Below are 17559 nucleotides of genomic sequence, written 5' to 3'. Positions count from 1 at the left end.
CGGACAGATCAGGAGCCCTGGATTCTATTTCCAACACTAGCATTTCCTCACCATGTGACCATGGGCAAGTCCCGTCCCCTCCCTGTGCCTCAGTTTCCTTGTCTGCAATATGTTGGTCACAGTCCTGACCGGCCTCACCTGAGGACTCATTCATGCTTGTAACATGCTTTGGGATCCTTGGGAGGAAGGTGTAATAATGTCAGTGCAGGTGACATCAGATCTGGGGGAGTGGTAAATAACGCCGAGGACAGTCACCGATACAGAGCGATCTGGATCGCTTGGTAAGCTGGTTGCAAGCAAACCATGTGCAGGGACGCAGGGGCGGCGAGTTATATGGGCCAGTGGTGCCCGGGCTCCAGGAATATTCAGGGACCAGGGGCCAGGCTCCAGCAATGTTTGGGGCTGGGTCTCCCCTCGGCCCCGCCTGCCGCCCCCATGCACCTTCCCCAGAGTGTTCCCTGGCCCCGCCTGTGGCCCCTGGGTGATTTAAAAGGGCCCCAAGGCCCCTGCCGCCACCGCCGGCAGCGCAGCGGGGCTAAAGCGGCTTCCTGCCCGCCTTCGCTCCGCACAGCACCCCACTCCTGGAAGCAGCTGGCATGTCCCTGCGGCCCCTGGGGGGGGTGTCTCCATGCACTGCCCCCACCCCAAGTGCCGACTCTGCCATTGGATCTATGGCCAACGGGAGCAACGGGGGCGGTGCCTGCGGGCAGCAGGGTGCAGAGACACCCCCCCCCCCCCGGCAACCCCTGCCTAGGAGCCACTACCAGAGGGCTGTGCAGGTCACTTTCGGGAGCTGGCCGCGGTAAGCGCCACACGTCTTACCCCCTCCTACACCCCAACCCCCCTGCCCTAGCCAGAGCCCATACCCCAATTCCCACCCAGAGCCCACACCCTGCACTCCCTCCTACAACCCTGCCCCAGCCCAGAGCCCGCACCCAGCACCCAAACTCCCACCCAGAGCCTTAGGCAGGTGTCAGGGCGGGGGCGGGACTTGGACCCGTTCTGTGCACCACCAAAAATTATACAAACCTGCTGCCCCTGGGGGAAGATCTCTGGCCTGTGTTATGCAGGCAGACAAGCAGACTCACTAGATGCTCACAGCAGTCCCTTCTCACCTTAAAATCTCTGAATTTAGGTGCAAACTATTCTTTCGCCTTGTAAAGTCCGTGCAGGCCTGCTTTCGGATCTCAGCCAGAGTTTGCACAGGATCTGGGCACATCCCCATTGTGATGTCAATCCATGTCCCATCCGCAGGAGGATGGAACGGACTGGTCTGGCTTTTCCAATTCCAGCTCCCAGGAGACCCCCGGGACTCCTTGATGCACAGCTCACAATACCCGAATTCCTCTCATTCCATCTCATTGCTGCCTTGGGATTTTGGCGCGTGCTCAAATAGTTCCCCTGTATCACCCCCCTCCCTCAAAAGCCCACACACGCAACAGGGCCCCCTCCAGTGCCCACAGCCCTACCTTGTGAGCAGCCAAATGACAGGGTGCTCTCCAGCAATGTCTGTAGGAAATGGGGGTGGAACTTCAAATACACCCTGCTCGCCATGCCTGGGGCCCTGGCTAGCCAGCTTTCACCTCACTTCTCTGGAAAGGGGTGGGGGATAGATAGTGTTTAAGACCAAGGGCTGGGAATTGAGGGTACAGCTACACTGCAAAAAACCCAGCGGCAACAAGTCTTAGAGCCTGGGTCTACGGACTGGGACTCACACTAGGGGGCTGAAAATAGTGGGGTAGAGGTTACTGCTTGGGCTCTGAAACCTGGCCGGAGGGAGGTGTCAGACCCCAAGAGCCAGCCTGAGTGGGAATGTTTACACAGCTCGTGTTAAAAAGGGCTCCAGAGGAGATCCCAGCAATTACAGGCCAGTAAGCCTAACTTCAGCACTGGGCAAGCAGGTTGAAACCATAGTAAAGAACAGAATTATCAGACACGTAACTGAACACGATTCGAGGGGGAAGAGCCAACATGGTGTTTGTAAAGGGAAATCATGCCTCACCAATCTACTAGAATTCTTTGAGGGGATCAACAAGCATGTGGACAAGGGGGATCCAGTGGATATAGTGTACTTAGAATGTCAGAAATCCTTTGACCAGGTCCCTCACCAAAGGCTCTTAAGCAAAGTAAGCTGTCATGGGATAAGAGGGAAGGTCCTCTCATGGATTCGTAATTGGTTAAAAGATAGGAAACAAAGGGTAGGACTAAATGGTCAGTTTTCAGAACAGAGAGAGGTAAATAGGGGTGTCCTCCAGGGGTCTGTACTGGAACCAGTCCTATTCAACATATTCATAAATGATCTGGAAAAAGGGGTAAACAGTGAGATGGCAAAATTTGCAGATGATACAAAACTACTCAAGATAGTTAAGTCCAAAGCAGACTGCGAAGAGCTACAAAAGGGATCTCACAAAACTGGGTGACTGGGCAACAAAATGGCAGATGAAATTCAATGTTGATAAATGCAAAGTAATACACATTGGAAAACATAATCCCAACTATTCATACAAAATGATGGGGTCTAAATTAGCTGTTACCACTCAAGAAAGAGATCTTGGAGTCATTGTGGAGAGTTCTCTGAAAACATCCACTCACTGTGCAGCGGCCGTCAAAAATGTATACAGAATGTTGGGACTCGTTAGGAAAGGGACAGATAATAAAACAAAAAATATCATGTTGCCTCTCTATAAATCCATGCTACGCCCACATCTGGAATACTGTGTGCAGATGTGGTTGCCCCACCTCAAAAACGATATATTGGAATTGGAAAAGATACAGAAAAGTGCAACAAAAATGACGGGTGTGGAGAAAGTAAATCAGGAAGTGTTATTTACTCCTTCTCATAACACAAGAACTAGGGGTCCCCAAATGAAATTAAGAGGGAGCAAGTTTAAAACAAACATAAGGAAGTCTTCTTCACCCAATGCACAGTCCACCTGTGGAACTGCCTGCCAGAGGAGGTTGTGAAGGCCAAGACTATAACAGGGTTCAAAAAAGAACTAGATAACTTCACGGGGGACAGGTCCACCAAGGGCTATTAGCCAGGATGGGCAGGGATGGTGTCCCGAGCCTCTGTTTGCCAGAAGCTGGGAATGGGCGACAGGGGAGGGATCACTTGAGGAGTCCCTGTTCTGTTCATTCCCTCTGGGGCACCTGGCATTGTTCTTACGTTAGCCCCACGAGTTTGAGCCTGTAAACCCAGGCTCCGAGCCTCCTGCCGCACGGTGGTGTTTGCAGGGCAGCTGTACGCTGACTCTGGGGCTCCACAAGCTATGTGGATCTTGGCTGAGTTGCTTCCTTTCCAGTGCCTCGGTTTCCCCATCGGTAAGACAGCATAATAGTGCTTCAAATGGGCATGTGAGGCTTAGAGTGTTGCTGCCTGCAGAGTGCTTGGAAACCCACTGAGGGGCCCTGCTTCCCCTCTCTGCCAGAGCAGATTCACTTTGCTGTGACTGCATTGATTTCAACAGGTTTACCCCAGCATAAAACTGGAGTGAAGCAGAGCTGACGCAGGGCATTTGCTGCCTGGGGAGCTGGTGTCACATGAGCTCTGGCTGGGGAATGGGAGCAGAATCTACGATGTAAGGAGGCCTGGAGGGCAGAAAAGATTGGAGCTAAATTTAGCCCTTGGAGTGGAATTTCCATGAGTGCGCTGGGACTTTCCACTCCCCTGGGGTCACCTCCTTACCTGACTGCACAGCAGGCACAAAACAGCCGGGGATTCTCCTCTTGGCTGCTCTGCCACGGGCCGGGGCCCTCGGCTGTACCCGCCCTGGGCCGGGGCCCTCGGCTGTACCCGCCCTGGGCCGGGGCCCTCGGCTGTACCCGCCCTGGGCCGGGGCCCTCGGCTGTACCCGCCCTGGTTTCTTGGCTGTACCGCTGTGGGCCTGTATTCTGGGCTGTACCCACTTTTGGCCTGGGTTTTCTCTGACATTTGACCTCAAATAAACTTCAGGTCGTATTGAAATCAGTACCAGGCTCTGTCCCCAGTGGACAGCGGTGGGGCTGTGGTGCCCCTCCTGGACATGAGCTCTCTCTCTCTCCATTGTCCTGTTCACTCCAAGCTGTCACATGCTGCAGACATAACAACTAACTAAACCAGAGCTCTTGGTCATGTCCTCAGAAACCCCCTTGCTGGGAGGCTTGGTGTTCATGGAGGCCGAGGCTTGGGTCACAGGAACCTGTGGTTCCAGAGAAAGGCCAACCTGAAAACTCAGGCAGCTGAAATGTAGTTGTAACTGGAGTCTTGCCCGTCCATTTGAATTCTGCCGTCTTGAAGGATCCCGTTCCTTTTCTGGGCTCCTTTCCTATTCACCCAGGCCTCTCACATCATGTTGTGTTTCTGTGGACTGCTGGTCCAGGGGCCAAGCCAGGATGGGGTACAGTCAATGGGTGCCTTCCCGTCAACCTCAGGGGGCTCCGGATCAGGCCCTGGGGAAAGCAAACACACGTGCTAATGCCCATCCCAGTTCAGCACAGCGCGTAGGCCCCAATTCAGGAAAACACCCCTGTTCAAGACTGCAGTTAAGCACATGCTTAAGTTAAGCGCGCCTTAATTGCTGGACTGAGTAGGCATGGATTTACGCTTAGGTGGTTTCCTGGATTGGGGCCATAAATGTGCTCCAGTATTACTGACATTAGTTGGGTGCATGCATGTGCCTATGTGCGTTCATGAATCAGGGCCCAGCTGCGCAAAAGGGTTTTTCTTTCTGGGCACAGAAAATGGATCATAAGCTGAACATAAGTCAAACGAAACACTTCATGTATAAATAATAAAACGAATACCTTATTTTTTTAAACAGTAAAACAGTATTGTAAAAGAGAGCATTAATTCAGCCAGTGTGTCTGTGGGTTTTTCCAAGTGTTTAAACCATTTCTGATTCTCTTTTGGGATGTGACTTTTTTAAAAAATACGGCTAACAACGAATGTGAAAAGTCTGCCCTGCATCTCGGGGGGACTTTCTGATTGGGAGTTTTGTTGTCCATCTTTCGGGATTTCAGAGCCAGAGTTTACAAAAGAAGATAAAGGAACGCTCAGGTCATTAAAGAAAACTCTAGACCTTTAGCAAACAGAACACATTGTTCTGCCAATGCCCCTCAATCCCAACCCACAGCACCCTGCTGGTGCACTCCTGGGCTTCCCACATGCAGCTCTGCCAACACACCTCAAGCTAAATCTGCAGCAGTGCCTGTCTTTCCAAATTATCCTCCCCTTCCTCCCAATGCGCCTCTGTCCTGACTAGCAGCACGCCATGCTAGTCCAGCCTCCGGCTTTTCTTGAAGAAAGGAGCTCACGCAGGCCAAGCTGTTAGTTAGCTGGTGAGGTGGGCTAGCATAGCACAACATTGCGTTCCCCTGTTGATCCATGACAGATTCAAAACCAGGTCTCCAGTGGGGCAAAGCTGGTGTCTTAAACTCTGCACAGACCGTCTTCAGGCTCTACAATGATTGATGGCCCCTAAGTGCCATGGTGTCTCCTGCACTTTCTCTGAAAAAAGTAGGCGATGTTTTTGTGACGTAGATCAGGACCTGGGGGGAAGGATGAGCTGGTAAATGTAGAATAAATAAAAGAACAGTCCTTCACACAGCCGGGCTGTGGAATTCACAACCGGGGGAGCAGATGGAGTCAGACACTGTGGCTGGCTTTAAAAAGGGGGCTGGGCTGGGGAATTTCATGCCTATTCATACTAAGATGAGGGCTAAATTACCGGTTACCACTCAAGAAAGAGATCTTGGAGTCACTGTGGAGAGTTCTCTGAAAACATCCACGCAATGTGCAGTGGCCGTCAAAAAAACGACCAGAATGCTGGGAACCACAGGCGCCAGCTTCCTCCTTTCCCAGGGGGAGCTCAATCCCTGGCCCCGCCACCACTCCACCCCCACCTCTTCCCGCCCAGTTCCCACCTCCACAAGCGTGCCCCATCCCCACTGCTGCCCCCTGCACCTCCTGCATGCCGCAGAACAGCTGATCCCCGGTAGGCGGTGTTGTCAGACATCACCGGTGTGGTGCTCTGCTCGGTTCAATGTTGATAACAGTCGGTTGTGTGCGCGTGCTCCCTCTGCGTGATGACAGAGCAGACCCCGAGAGAGCCCCCAATGGCCACAGACTCAGATATGGTACGAAGGCACCCAGCCAGGGTTATTGCCAAACGAAGTACAGGAATAGTTTCCCGCACCAAAATTTTTCCCCATGGGCTGGAGCACCCACGGAGTCGGCGCCTATGGCAGTCAAACCGTGGATTGGTTGGTTGAGAAAATTTGTATTTTACTAGTCCCCGGAGGAGGGAACCCAAGTTGCTACTTCCTGATCTGAGGGCAGATGAATGTGGTGCTTCCCAAGACAAACAGCATGGGGGTTTGGAACAGACAGTGCAGGCACCTGGATTGCTGAAGGAAAAGAGACATGCGCTGCCAGAATTGCCAACACGTGGATTCTGGGCAATTCCTGGGTTTGCATGAGTTTGTGAGAGAGCGAGAAACACACCGTGACATGGGGACTGCCGACGATTTAACCTGCTTGGCAGCATCTATCTCACTGGTGACAGAAAAGGTTGTGATCCCCTAGATGATAGGGGCCTTATCTTGATGTACACTAGGTGTCCAATGGAGGAGAGCAGATTTGGCTGGCACTAGAGATGTGTGTCCAGGAGCTGTGACAGTTTTCTCTGATTTGAATGAATGGCTGAATAATCGCTACTGTGACAATATGAAACTAATTAGTAAGTGTTGGAAGAACATTAATCGGGACGCTGTACTGTACTGTGTAGCATAGAAACATTACAAGTCTGACACCTCTGCTTCTCAGATATGGGGTACATCTATTGGACAGGGGTCAGCGTAAAACTCAGTATTTTGGCACAGACACCCTGTTCGTGATTTCTCTTGCCAGCCCTGCTACAATCTTCACCCTTCAACCATTCTGAAACACCACCAGGAACACCATTCCCCTGTCACACAGTTGTGCTTTGCTCCAGGCACTGGCTGGGAGTTAGATTATAGCCGGGGGAAGTCATGGCAATATAAACCTTTGTATATCATGGAGTGAAGACTTCAGAGAGATGCATTCCCTTGTAGCAGTGGGGGGGACTCAGGTACAGTAGTGGGAGGGGGCCAGGTTGGAGGGAGAAATGCAGTGAATGGGTCAGGAGCATGGGTAGGAAGGTGGGCCGAAGCAGAGCAGAAGAGAACCCTGGCAGGGATGCTCCAGCCCGGCCCCTCAGCAGTCCCCACTCAGGCTGCCAGGGAAGGCAGAAGGAAGGAGTTCCTTTGCCTGCAGTAACTCCGCCATCCACACAACCTCTGCCACAGAAGCAGCCGCAAGCCAGTTGGTCTATGTGATACCAGGACACAGCTGAAGCCAGCAGACAGGTTGGAGTTAATTGGCTAGGAATGAAGTGCCCTCTGAACAGAGGGCTGATGGTGAATGGGTCAGGACGGGAAGGTTTGGGATCATCGTAGAGTTCAGAGACAACTCATTGAATCAAAGGAACGGAGCAAAAAGAGTCAAAGAGCAGGGAGCGGGACTGAAAAGGAGAGCAAGACAGATGGAGGGCTGTGCCACCAGGCCGATACTTACATCTCTGCCAGTGTGCCACAAGCCTGACATTCAGCCCCAGCTGCTCTTCTACTGCTGGGCTCCCCACCAGCGTCCCTCGAAGTTTTCTCACCCATGTGCAGAATGAATTTTGTTATGTGCACCACGATGGACATGATGTGTGGGGGCTCTGGCTGGGGGTGTGGGCTCCGGGGTGGAGCCAGGGATGAGGGGCTCAGGGCTGGGGTAGAGGGTTGGGGTGAGGGGTTGAGGGCTCTGGCTGGGGGTGTGGGCTCTGGGGTGGGGCCAGGGATGAGGGGCTTAGGGTTGGGGTAGAGGGGTTGAGGGCTCCGGCTGGGGGTGCAGGTTCCTGGGTGTGACCAGGGATGAGGGGCTCAGGGCTGGGGTAGAGGGTAGGGGTGAGGGCTCCGGCTGGGGTTGAGGGCTCTGGGGTGGGGCCAGGGAGGAGGGGTTTGAAGTTCAGGCTTCCCTGGGGCTACGTCGGGGAGAGAGGATTCCCCCGCAGCTGTCTCTCCCTGCAGCAGCACCTGGGCTGGGGCAGCGGGATAGGCGCCTCTCCCCCAGCCGCGGCAGGTCCGGGCCGGGGCTGGAATGGGGCCAGCAGGGAGAGGCACCTCTTCCCTGGGTGCAGTAGGTCTGGAGTTGCGGGAGAGGCATCTCTCCCCACCGCAGCCTGAGTGCCTGTGTGGCGCTTAATAGACTGCGTGTCCGCACAGCCGTGCAGCTTCGAGGGAATTTTGCTCCCCACACAAGGCTCTGCTGATGCCCCACGATCTGGACTCTCAGCCCACTGCTATTCCAGTGTGGGGATTCCCACCCAGCCCCCAGCTTTCACAGTGTCCACAAGCCCAACCTGCAGCCCCCCTGCTAATCAAGTCCTGGCCTCCCCACACAGCTCTGCTGATGGATCTCTTAAAATGAGCAACTGCCAAAATGAGGATTATGTCTCCTGGGGAAGGGATAAAGTGGCATTTAGGTCACAAAGGGCGTTCTTGTATTGCTGTAGCAAAACCCAGCTCATCTCATATCATTACAGGGCAGTACATTCAGAGTTCTTCAAAGGAAATACTACTTCTTACAGCCCGAAGCCAGGCAGTGCAATTCACTGCAGCAGGAGGTCAGAGAGTCTGATACCAACAGTGGAGTTTAAATCAAAAGGGCTGGATAATTTTCTAGCTCCTAATCTAATTTGTGGCTATGCTGGTTAAGACAATGAATCAAAGCTCTCCACGCATGGTATCAGTTGACCCTCAGAGGGGTCAGAAGGAATTTATTGCTTCATTTGCAGCATTGCACACGTGTATTCTGGGTACCAACCATTGGGGGCAGCAGGGCCGAGTAGAAAATCTGATCCGCGGGATAAATCCTCTGTACCTAATAAGGACTCAGGCTATGAACAGGTTCCTGTACCGATGACAGCCTCAATCCTTCTGCAAGGACGCTTCATGGGGATTTCACAACCGAGCTGGAACTCAACCAAGAGAGGCAGGGAGCAAGCAAGCAGGACACTCTATTCTTAACGGATCAAGGTAAGCTCCTTGGAAGGGTTGGCTAGAGGGGACTGGGAAAGCTGCTCTGCAGGAAGACACAGCACAGGTGTCTATATTTGGTAGAGTTTCTATACCTCTCCCATCACTTTAGGGCCTGAGAACTTCAGATCTTCAATATCTGGGTTTGGTTCCAATAAAACGCTGACAGTTTGGAGGCTTTGGCCGGGAATCTAGAGAGAAGAGCCTTTCTCGTGACTTGTGGGGTCTTTGCTCCCTGCTGATGCCCACCTGCAAGTGAAAACCAATGATCACAAAATTGACCTCAGCTCTTCTAAACCTCACTCAAGTCCATTCAGGTTCTGGAGGCTGCAGCTGAAATTAAGGTGTGAAAACAAGATGGGGAGGAAATGAGAAACATACTGGCCTCTTCTCTTCCATTTAAATTGCCTAATGATCAAGCCAGCTGAGCGTCATGCCTCACCTTGGTTTCAGCTCTCCCGTTCCCAGTGGCAGTGTGCTAATTAACATGGCATTGGGTCACATGCTCATTAGCACCTGCAGGATTCTTCTGAGAACCTGACTGGAACAAGCAGATTTCCACAAGAAGGAGTGAGTGGGGGGAAATCAGACATTGGAATTTGTCTTTCAGACTGCTTTTGCAGTTGCCAGGTATGGTTCTGCTCCAGCTTCACCCTCCCTATATCCAGGAAAACCAAAGGCCCTCTCAGAATGAGCTTCCAAGGCCAGTGCCACTGATCTGTAGCAACAGGGAGGCAGAGTTACTTCTGGGTTCTCTTCACAGGCAGACTAGCTGCACTGGGAGACTGGGACATAAAATGTACATGCCCCAAATGTGTTATTGTATGGTCCAATTTCCCTAGGCAGATGTGCCCTTAGAAGAGGTTGAGCCAGACCTTGCTGCAATTGAATGAGAATTTCACAGTGGAGAGAGGGAAATACCGGTTCCCCCAATGGTCTGCACTGGGACCAGTGCTGTTCAATACATTCATAAATGATCTGGAAAAAGGGGTACATAGTGAGATGGCAAAGTTTGCAGATGATACAAAACTACTCAAGATAGTTAAGTCCAAAGCAGACTGCGAAGAGTTACACAAGGATCTCTCAAAACTGGGTGACTGGGCAACAAAATGGCAGATGAAATTCAATGTTGATAAATGCAAAGTAATGCACATTGGAAAACATAATCCCAACTCTACATACAAAATGATGGAGTCTAAATTAGCTGTTACCACTCAAGAAAGAGCTCTTGGAGTCACTGTGGCTAGTTCTCTGAAAACATCCGCTCAATTTGCAGCGGCCGTCAAAAAAGCAAACAGAATGTTAGGAACAATTAGGAAAGGGATAGATAATAGAACAGAAAATATAATGCCACTATATAAATCCATGGTATGCTCACACCTTGAATACTGCGTGCAGTTCTGGTTGCCCCATCTCACAAAAGATATATTAGAGTTGGAAAAAGTACAGAGAAGGGCAACAAAAATGATTTGGGATATGGAACGGCTTCCGTATGAGGAAAGATTAAAAAGATTAGTACTGTTCATCTTAGAAAAGAGATGACTAAGGAGGCTATGACAGAGGTTTATAAAATCATGACTGGTGCAGAGAAAGTGAATAAGGAAGTGTTATTTACCCCTTCGCATAACACACAAACCAGGGGTCACCCAATGAAATTAATAGGCAGCAGGTTTAAAACAAAAATATGGAAGTACTTCTTCAAGCAAAGCAGAAGTCAACCTGTGGAACTCATTGCCAGGGGATGTTGCAAAGGCCAAAAGTATAACGGGGTTCAAAAAAGAATTAGATTACTTCATGGAGGACAGGTCCATCAATGGCTATTAGCTAGGATGGCCAGGGACACAACCCCATGCTCTGGGTGTCCTTAAATATCTGCCAGAAGCTGGGACTAGATGACAGGATGGATCACTTGATAAATTGTCCTGTTCTGTTCATTCTCTCTGCAGCATCTTGCACCAGCCACTGTCGGAAGACAGAATACTGGGCTAGGTGGATCATTGGTCTGACTCAGCATGGCCATTCGTATGTTCCAACTTTCCTCACATTTCTCTCATTCCCAGTGCACTGAAATCCTGCCCTGCCTTGGTAAGTAAGAGAGGAATTCGTTGTCTGCTCATTCAGTCTTGCTGTCACACTGCTCAGCCGATGGATCTTCACCAGTCAGGGCGAGTATTCCCGAACCACAGGTTGAATTCATCCTGGTGTAATGCTACTTCAGTAAAATGGTCATACCAGGGATTAAGATGCCCCACTACGTTGTCAGACTCTGTTCACTATCACCAGAAGATTACTGAGGTCAACAAAGGATCAGATGAGATCAGATGGAATCTGGAAATGGATGGCTCCTGAAAATGTGACCTACACATACCCCATCCAGGCAAATTGACCTAGTTACCAGAATCACAGATCCCCCAGCCTCATGCAACCACTGACTCCTTTGGAATCTGTAATTCTAGAATGATGCATTCCGGTGGTGCCTCTAGCCAGCTTGGAAGACACAATGACAGAGACAAGATTGTTTCATACTTATTTTTAAGCTGAGTGCCTCTGACAATCTGGGTAGTGCCATGACTTGTCTGTGTAGCTACATCACTGTATTGGTGATGATAGCAACTGTCTTACGTATGTATGCTCTGTAGAAAAACAACTTAATGAAGAGTACGTTGCTGACTTATAGCTGGTGTGTTCTTGTGTTTAGAGTCTGTTGAAGATCCAAAGTGCATGTGGAAATGAGGTAGCATTACTGTTAGCTTTGCTACTTAAACAGCTGGACATCAGCCTGAGACTAGACTTTGAAACCAAGACAAGACACTTGAGTTCACCTGACTCTATCCTGGAGAATTTCCAAGTCGCATGAGGCTGTGGGGCTCCCACCCATGTAACTGTGACTCTTACATTATGCCTTTGGGCACCAGAAGTCCCCTAGGCTGACTCTGCCTTTCCTTCCGTGTCACAGCTCATTCCTTTTCTCTAGAACAGTTTAACCCTCCACATCAGTTTCCAGAGCAGAGGTCTCTGAATCTCTTTGTGTGGGGCAGGGAGACCCAGAAAACTGACTTCATGACCATGATTGTCAAAGAGGCCACTCTGTCCAGTAATCCTGCCTAGGCTTAAGCACAGACAATGCTGGTGAGGCTCCACCAGGTAGCCAGTTGCAAGCTGGCTGGATCTCCCCCTCTGGCTGCCGGATGCAGAAAGGAAACTCACAACCCAGTCAACCCTTCTAGTTCCTGGGTGCCTACTTCTTGTGTCACCCATGCCAGGATTCAAACAGTGGTATAACTCCCCAGCGCAGAACCCACATGGCCCAGGATATTTATTCTTTGCTGGTAATGGCCATCATCAGAGCCTAGAGGGAAAGACAAAATTAGATGATGCCCATGCCTTGGGCAGGAATAAACAGAGTAAACAGAATGTGTACCTAGGCCTCATCAAGCAGCATCAGGATAAAGATGGGGAGCAAACCTGGGATATCAGTGGCCCAGCTGTTGTCTGGAGCTGTGACTGTGAGGGGCCAAGAAAGGAGCTGAAAGGACCTGGACTGCGTGCCATCATCAGCCCTGTGCCAGCTAATCCTGAGCACTATTGCAAGTTATCCCTGCTTCAGTCTGAACTGCTACCCGCACGGTCCCTGGCTTTAGCCCACGACCAGGCTTTTCATTTCGCTGTTGTGCTTCATTCACCAACTTCCTCGTATTGGAATAGAAAAAAATCCACCAAGAAGTAGCAGAGGTGGGGTTCACGTGCTCCTGCCAAAGCGTTAGACCCTACAGCCAGAGCTCCTGGCTCTGCACACCTGAGGGTGACTCACCATCCTGGACAATGCTCCAAGCCTGAAGTGACCACAACAGAGAACGCACCCCACCCTTTGGGAGAAAGATCAGAGCAAAACACAACACTGATGCTTCACACAATAGCGTGGCTCAGGCTCATACCAGCTGGAAGCCCTGCCTCCGGGGCCCGCAGGATGGGACGGAGCCCCACACCCCTAGGTCACGCTGGCTGGGATCCCCGCCCCCCGGGCTATAGCGGCTGGGAGACCCGCCCCCTGGGCTCGCAGGATGGGAGGGAGCCCCTCCCCCCAGGCTATATCTGCTGGGAGCCCCGCCCCCGGGCTACACCAGCTGGGAGCCCCGCCCCCCGGGTCTGCAGGATGGGAGGGAGCCCCGCCCCCCGGGCTATACCGGCTGGGAGCCCCGCCCCCCCGGGTCTGTAGGATGGGAGGGAGCCCCGCCCCCCGGGCTCGCAGGATGGGAGGGAGTCCCGCCCCCCGGGCTATACCGGCTGGGAGCCCCGCCCCCCGGGCTATACCGGCTGGGAGCCCCGCCCCCTGGGCTATATCTGCTGGGAGCCCCGCCCCCTGGGCTCGCAGGATGGGAGGGAGCCCCCCCCCCGGGCTATACCGGCTGGGAGCCCCGCCCCCCGGGCTATACTGGCTGGGAGCCCCGCCCCCGGGCTATACTGGCTGGGAGCCCCGCCCCCCGCGTCTGCAGGATGGGAGGGAGCCCCGCCCCCCGGGCTATACCGACTGGGAGCCCCGCCCCCCGGGCTATACTGGCTGGGAGCCCCGCCCCCTGGGCTCGCAGGATGGGAGGGAGCCCCGCCCCCCGGGCTATACCGGCTGGGAGCCCCGCCCCCCGGGCTACACCGGCTGGGAGCCCCGCCCCCCGGGCTATACCGGCTGGGAGCCCCGCCCCCCGGGCTATACCGGCTGGGAGCCCCGCCCCCCGGGCTCGCAGGATGGGCGGGAGCCCCGCGACCTCGGCCCCAGCCCGCTGGGACAGGCCGGGGCAGATTCCTGACACCTCCCCGCCCAGAAAGGCGGCTGCTTCGGGCTCGGTGGCCGGGCTCGCAGAGCTGGGCCCGGCCCCTGGCGCAGGCCGGGCGCGTTCCCTGCCCGGCGAGCGCCGCCACGCGAGGGGGCCGGTCGCTAGGCAACGCCGCCGCGCGCTCCAGCGTGCCAGGGGGACGCGCTGACGTCTGGGCAGGGTCCGCGGCAGGGCACTTCCGCTGCGCCCCGGAAGGACTTGCCGGCCGGAAGTGCGTGCGGCGCGGCGCGGCGCGGCGACCTGGTTCAGTTTGGGCCGCGGCCCCGGGGTCCGGGCGGGTGAGGCGGCGCCATGGCGGATGTGACTGCGCGGAGCCTGCAGTACGAGTACAAGGCGGTGAGTGGGCGGGGCCGCCGGGGCGGGAGCGCTGGGGGGGGGGGCCCGGGTGCGTGGCCGGGGGGGGCCGCCGCCGCCCGAGGGGGCCCGGGGAAGGGGAGCAGCCGGCCGCGGGGGGGGGGCGGCCCCCTCCCCCTCCCCCTCCCCCTCCCTTTTCCTTGCAGGAAGGAAGCACCGACTGGAACCTGTGAACGCTTTCTACAGGCCGTAGCCGTGCTGTAACATTGCGGTCCCCGTCCCACCGTACAGACGGGGAGAGGGAGTTTTCGCATCCTTGAAACACGGTCCCGGAGGCGCTGGGTTGCAGGGTGGCTCTGGCCGCACGCAGGGGGCTGGCGCCTGGCCCGCGTTAGGCTCCGCTGTATGCATGGGGGGGGGGGGGGCACGGTGGCTGTGGGAATCGTCGCTTCACATTGCCCGACTGCTGTGTGCTCGCAGCCATGGGGCGTTAGCATTGCGTTTCGTCCTCTGAATTTATAAAACCAACTTACCCGTCACCCGGCTTCCCTCTCCAGCTACTGCCCCGTATCCCTTTCATCCCTGAGCTCATTGAACTTCTGTCTCTGATTGCTGTGTGGTGTTCCTTTCCTTCCGTTGCATCCTAGATCCTGCGCAATATCCCCACAACGTGGCCTTTCTTACTTCTCTCTTCACACGGCTAAAACTCTTGTCCAAGCGCTCATCTTGCATCTTGATTATTGCAACGTCCTTCTTTCTGGCCTGGACCACTGCAGTCTTGCCCCACTCATATCCGTTCAGAATACTGCTGCAAAGATAATGTCCCTAGCCCGTCACTTTGATCATGTCACCCCTTTCTTTGCTTCCCTCGCTGGGTCCCCCTTTATCATAGGCGCTGACTCGGTGGGTACTCTGGGGCTGGGTGTGTGGGAGGGGCGGGAAGAGGCAGTGGGGGTGTGGCCTTGGGGGAGGGGTGGGGGTCCCTCCACCCCTGTACATTGGAAAGTTGGTACCTGTGCCCTTTTATTGTATCAAACATAAGCTACTTGTCTTCACTTACTTTCAAGACTCTTCATGGTCAATTCCCACCTTACTTATCATCTCTCATTTGCTCTTGAGCTGATGACTCCTGCCTCCGATTGGCTGCTGCTACCATCCACTTGTTAAATTTTCGGACAAGCATCTTCATGCTTTCCCTGTATTGCCCCTCCCCGTTATGACACTCCCTGTAAATATTTGCAAAGGTATCTCATTATCTTCCTTCAGATCCCTTCTCAAAACTGCCCTTTGCAGTAAGGCCTACAAAAAGCTTAACAGCTGTTAGTGTGCTGAAACCACTGTTGATCGCCAATATATTGTTTCCTTGTGCTCTGCCATCTGTAGCCATTTGTTGTCTCTAGTTTTCTACTTGGATTGTAAACTTTTGGGAGCAGAGATTGTCTTTTTTGTTCTGTTTGTATGGTGCCTAGCACCATGTGGTCTGGGCTCATGACTAGGTCTCCTAGGTGCTACAGTAATGAGGATGATGTGTGGGAATTTGTTTGGGATGGGCCACTGGCAATAATGAAACTTACTACTGGCCTGGCTGGGGTTATAGAGATTGTTGCATTGGTTTTTTCACACCTCTTACCTGTTCTATTGTGCTGTGATCCAGAACTCTAACCTCGTACTTCAAGCTGATCGCTCCTTGATCGACAGGACCCGCAGAGATGAGCCTACAGGGGAGGTGCTGTCCTTGGTTGGGAAGCTGGAGGGCACTCGAATGGGTGACAAGGCTCAAAGAACCAAACCCCAGATGCAGGAAGAGAGACGAGCAAAGTGAGTGGGTTACGCATGAATTGGTCTTTCGAAGCTTGGGGTTCTAAGAGACTAAATGGGCACAGAGCACTGAATGAGAGCATCCTGACTGCAGAATGGTATTCAGGAGTCTTGTGCTGAAAAGCTCGTGTGGGATCTAGCCCTGGGAATTTAAAGTATTTCCCCACTGCCTGAGTTTCAGAGATTATCATTAAGGATAGAATTTAATCATGGAGGTCATGGATTCTGTGACTTTAATGAACCTCCGTGACTTCTTTGGCTTCAGCACCTGCAGCAGGGTCTGGAGCTATCAATCCCATCTCTCCCAGTTACGTTCAGTAAAAGTCATGGACAGGTCACTGGGCTTCCTTGAATTTTTGTTTATTGCCTGTGACCTGTCTGGCTTTTACTGAAAATAACCATGGCAAAATCTTAACCTTAATTATCATGCAGTTATCTAGGAAAACTCTTAAAGCCTGTGCTCTTAAAGTGATACCTGTTCACAGCCCTCCTCAATATTGCTTCTTATGTAAGTTCAGCTGTATACTCTTGATTTGTTTTACTTGCAACTTATTCTATAAACCTTAGATATGCACATGATAGTACAGATGGCGTAACCCTATAGAGAAAGATTCTGTTATGCTGCACGAATGCGGGAAGGAGCAGTGAAGGTTGCCTTGAGGAACCTCAACTCAAAATTCCATGACTTTAAGATCGTAATTGCATCAGACTTAATGCTGAGTTAATTTTCTCGCATAAGGATTTAATCCGAGCACTGCAGTCATGTGCTGCTGTGGAGAAGAAGAGTTCCATGTGAATTGGCCAGGCAGAGAGAATTTTTATTGAACTTGAAACAAATGAAAGTAACTTGTGTCATGGCTAGAAAATAGTATCCCTTCAAATGTATCAGGCTTTTTAAAAAATCACATTTAAAAAAAGTTCTTGAGATACTGATAGCTTGAATTATTAAAAAAAAACCAAAAACTGCCACCATTTATGCCAAGTGCTTACTTTCTAATTTGTTTCTGCTTAGACAATGGCAATTGATAGGGAAACTGACCATTTGGTGTCTTTTGCACTAGCCTAGTATTTCAGTATAGAAGTTACAAATACTGCAGCTGATGGTTAAATCCAAATAAAAAATGTTTTTTTATTTTTAAAAAAATGCAAGCAAACCTAGTGAACACATTTCTTTTCAGTTTTAAAACGTCCAACACCACCTTAACAATTGCACCTAAACTATCTGTTGTCTTCAATGAAAGGTAAATGACCCCTGATTAGAATGATGGTCCTTTATTGGATACGTAACGGGTGATTGGTGACTTTTACTGCATGTTGACGGGTTTAAAGTCAAATGTGGGGACAGAAAATGTTTCACCTGAGGTTTCAGAGTAACACCCGTGTTAGTCTGTATTCGCAAAAAGAAAAGGAGTACTTGTGGCACCTTAGAGACTAACCAATTTATTTGAGCATAAGCTTTCGTGAGCTACAGCTCACTTCATCCGAAAACTTATGCTCAAATAAATTGGTTAGTCTCTAAGGTGCCACAAGTACTCCT

At 52.2% G+C, this 17559-nt stretch overlaps 1 protein-coding gene across 1 annotated transcript in view; it reads left to right on the top strand.

The window, feature by feature from the left end:
• The first annotated feature begins 14080 nt into the window (after positions 1 to 14080).
• SNRNP200 (small nuclear ribonucleoprotein U5 subunit 200) overlaps positions 14081 to 17559 on the top strand; it is a 38259-nt gene continuing 34780 nt past the window's right edge. The window contains exons 1-2 of the mRNA XM_073325223.1: positions 14081 to 14246; positions 15859 to 16022. Of these exons, the coding sequence (XP_073181324.1) occupies positions 14202 to 14246; positions 15859 to 16022 (209 nt within the window). The 5' untranslated portion in view covers positions 14081 to 14201. The remainder of the gene's footprint in view (positions 14247 to 15858; positions 16023 to 17559) is intronic.

This window comes from Lepidochelys kempii, chromosome 26 (assembly GCF_965140265.1).
Source record: "Lepidochelys kempii isolate rLepKem1 chromosome 26, rLepKem1.hap2, whole genome shotgun sequence".
NCBI classification, from domain to species: Eukaryota; Metazoa; Chordata; order Testudines; family Cheloniidae; genus Lepidochelys; species Lepidochelys kempii.
The sequence above is the reverse complement of the archived record's forward strand: the minus strand, read 5'-3'. Positions and strand labels throughout refer to the sequence as shown.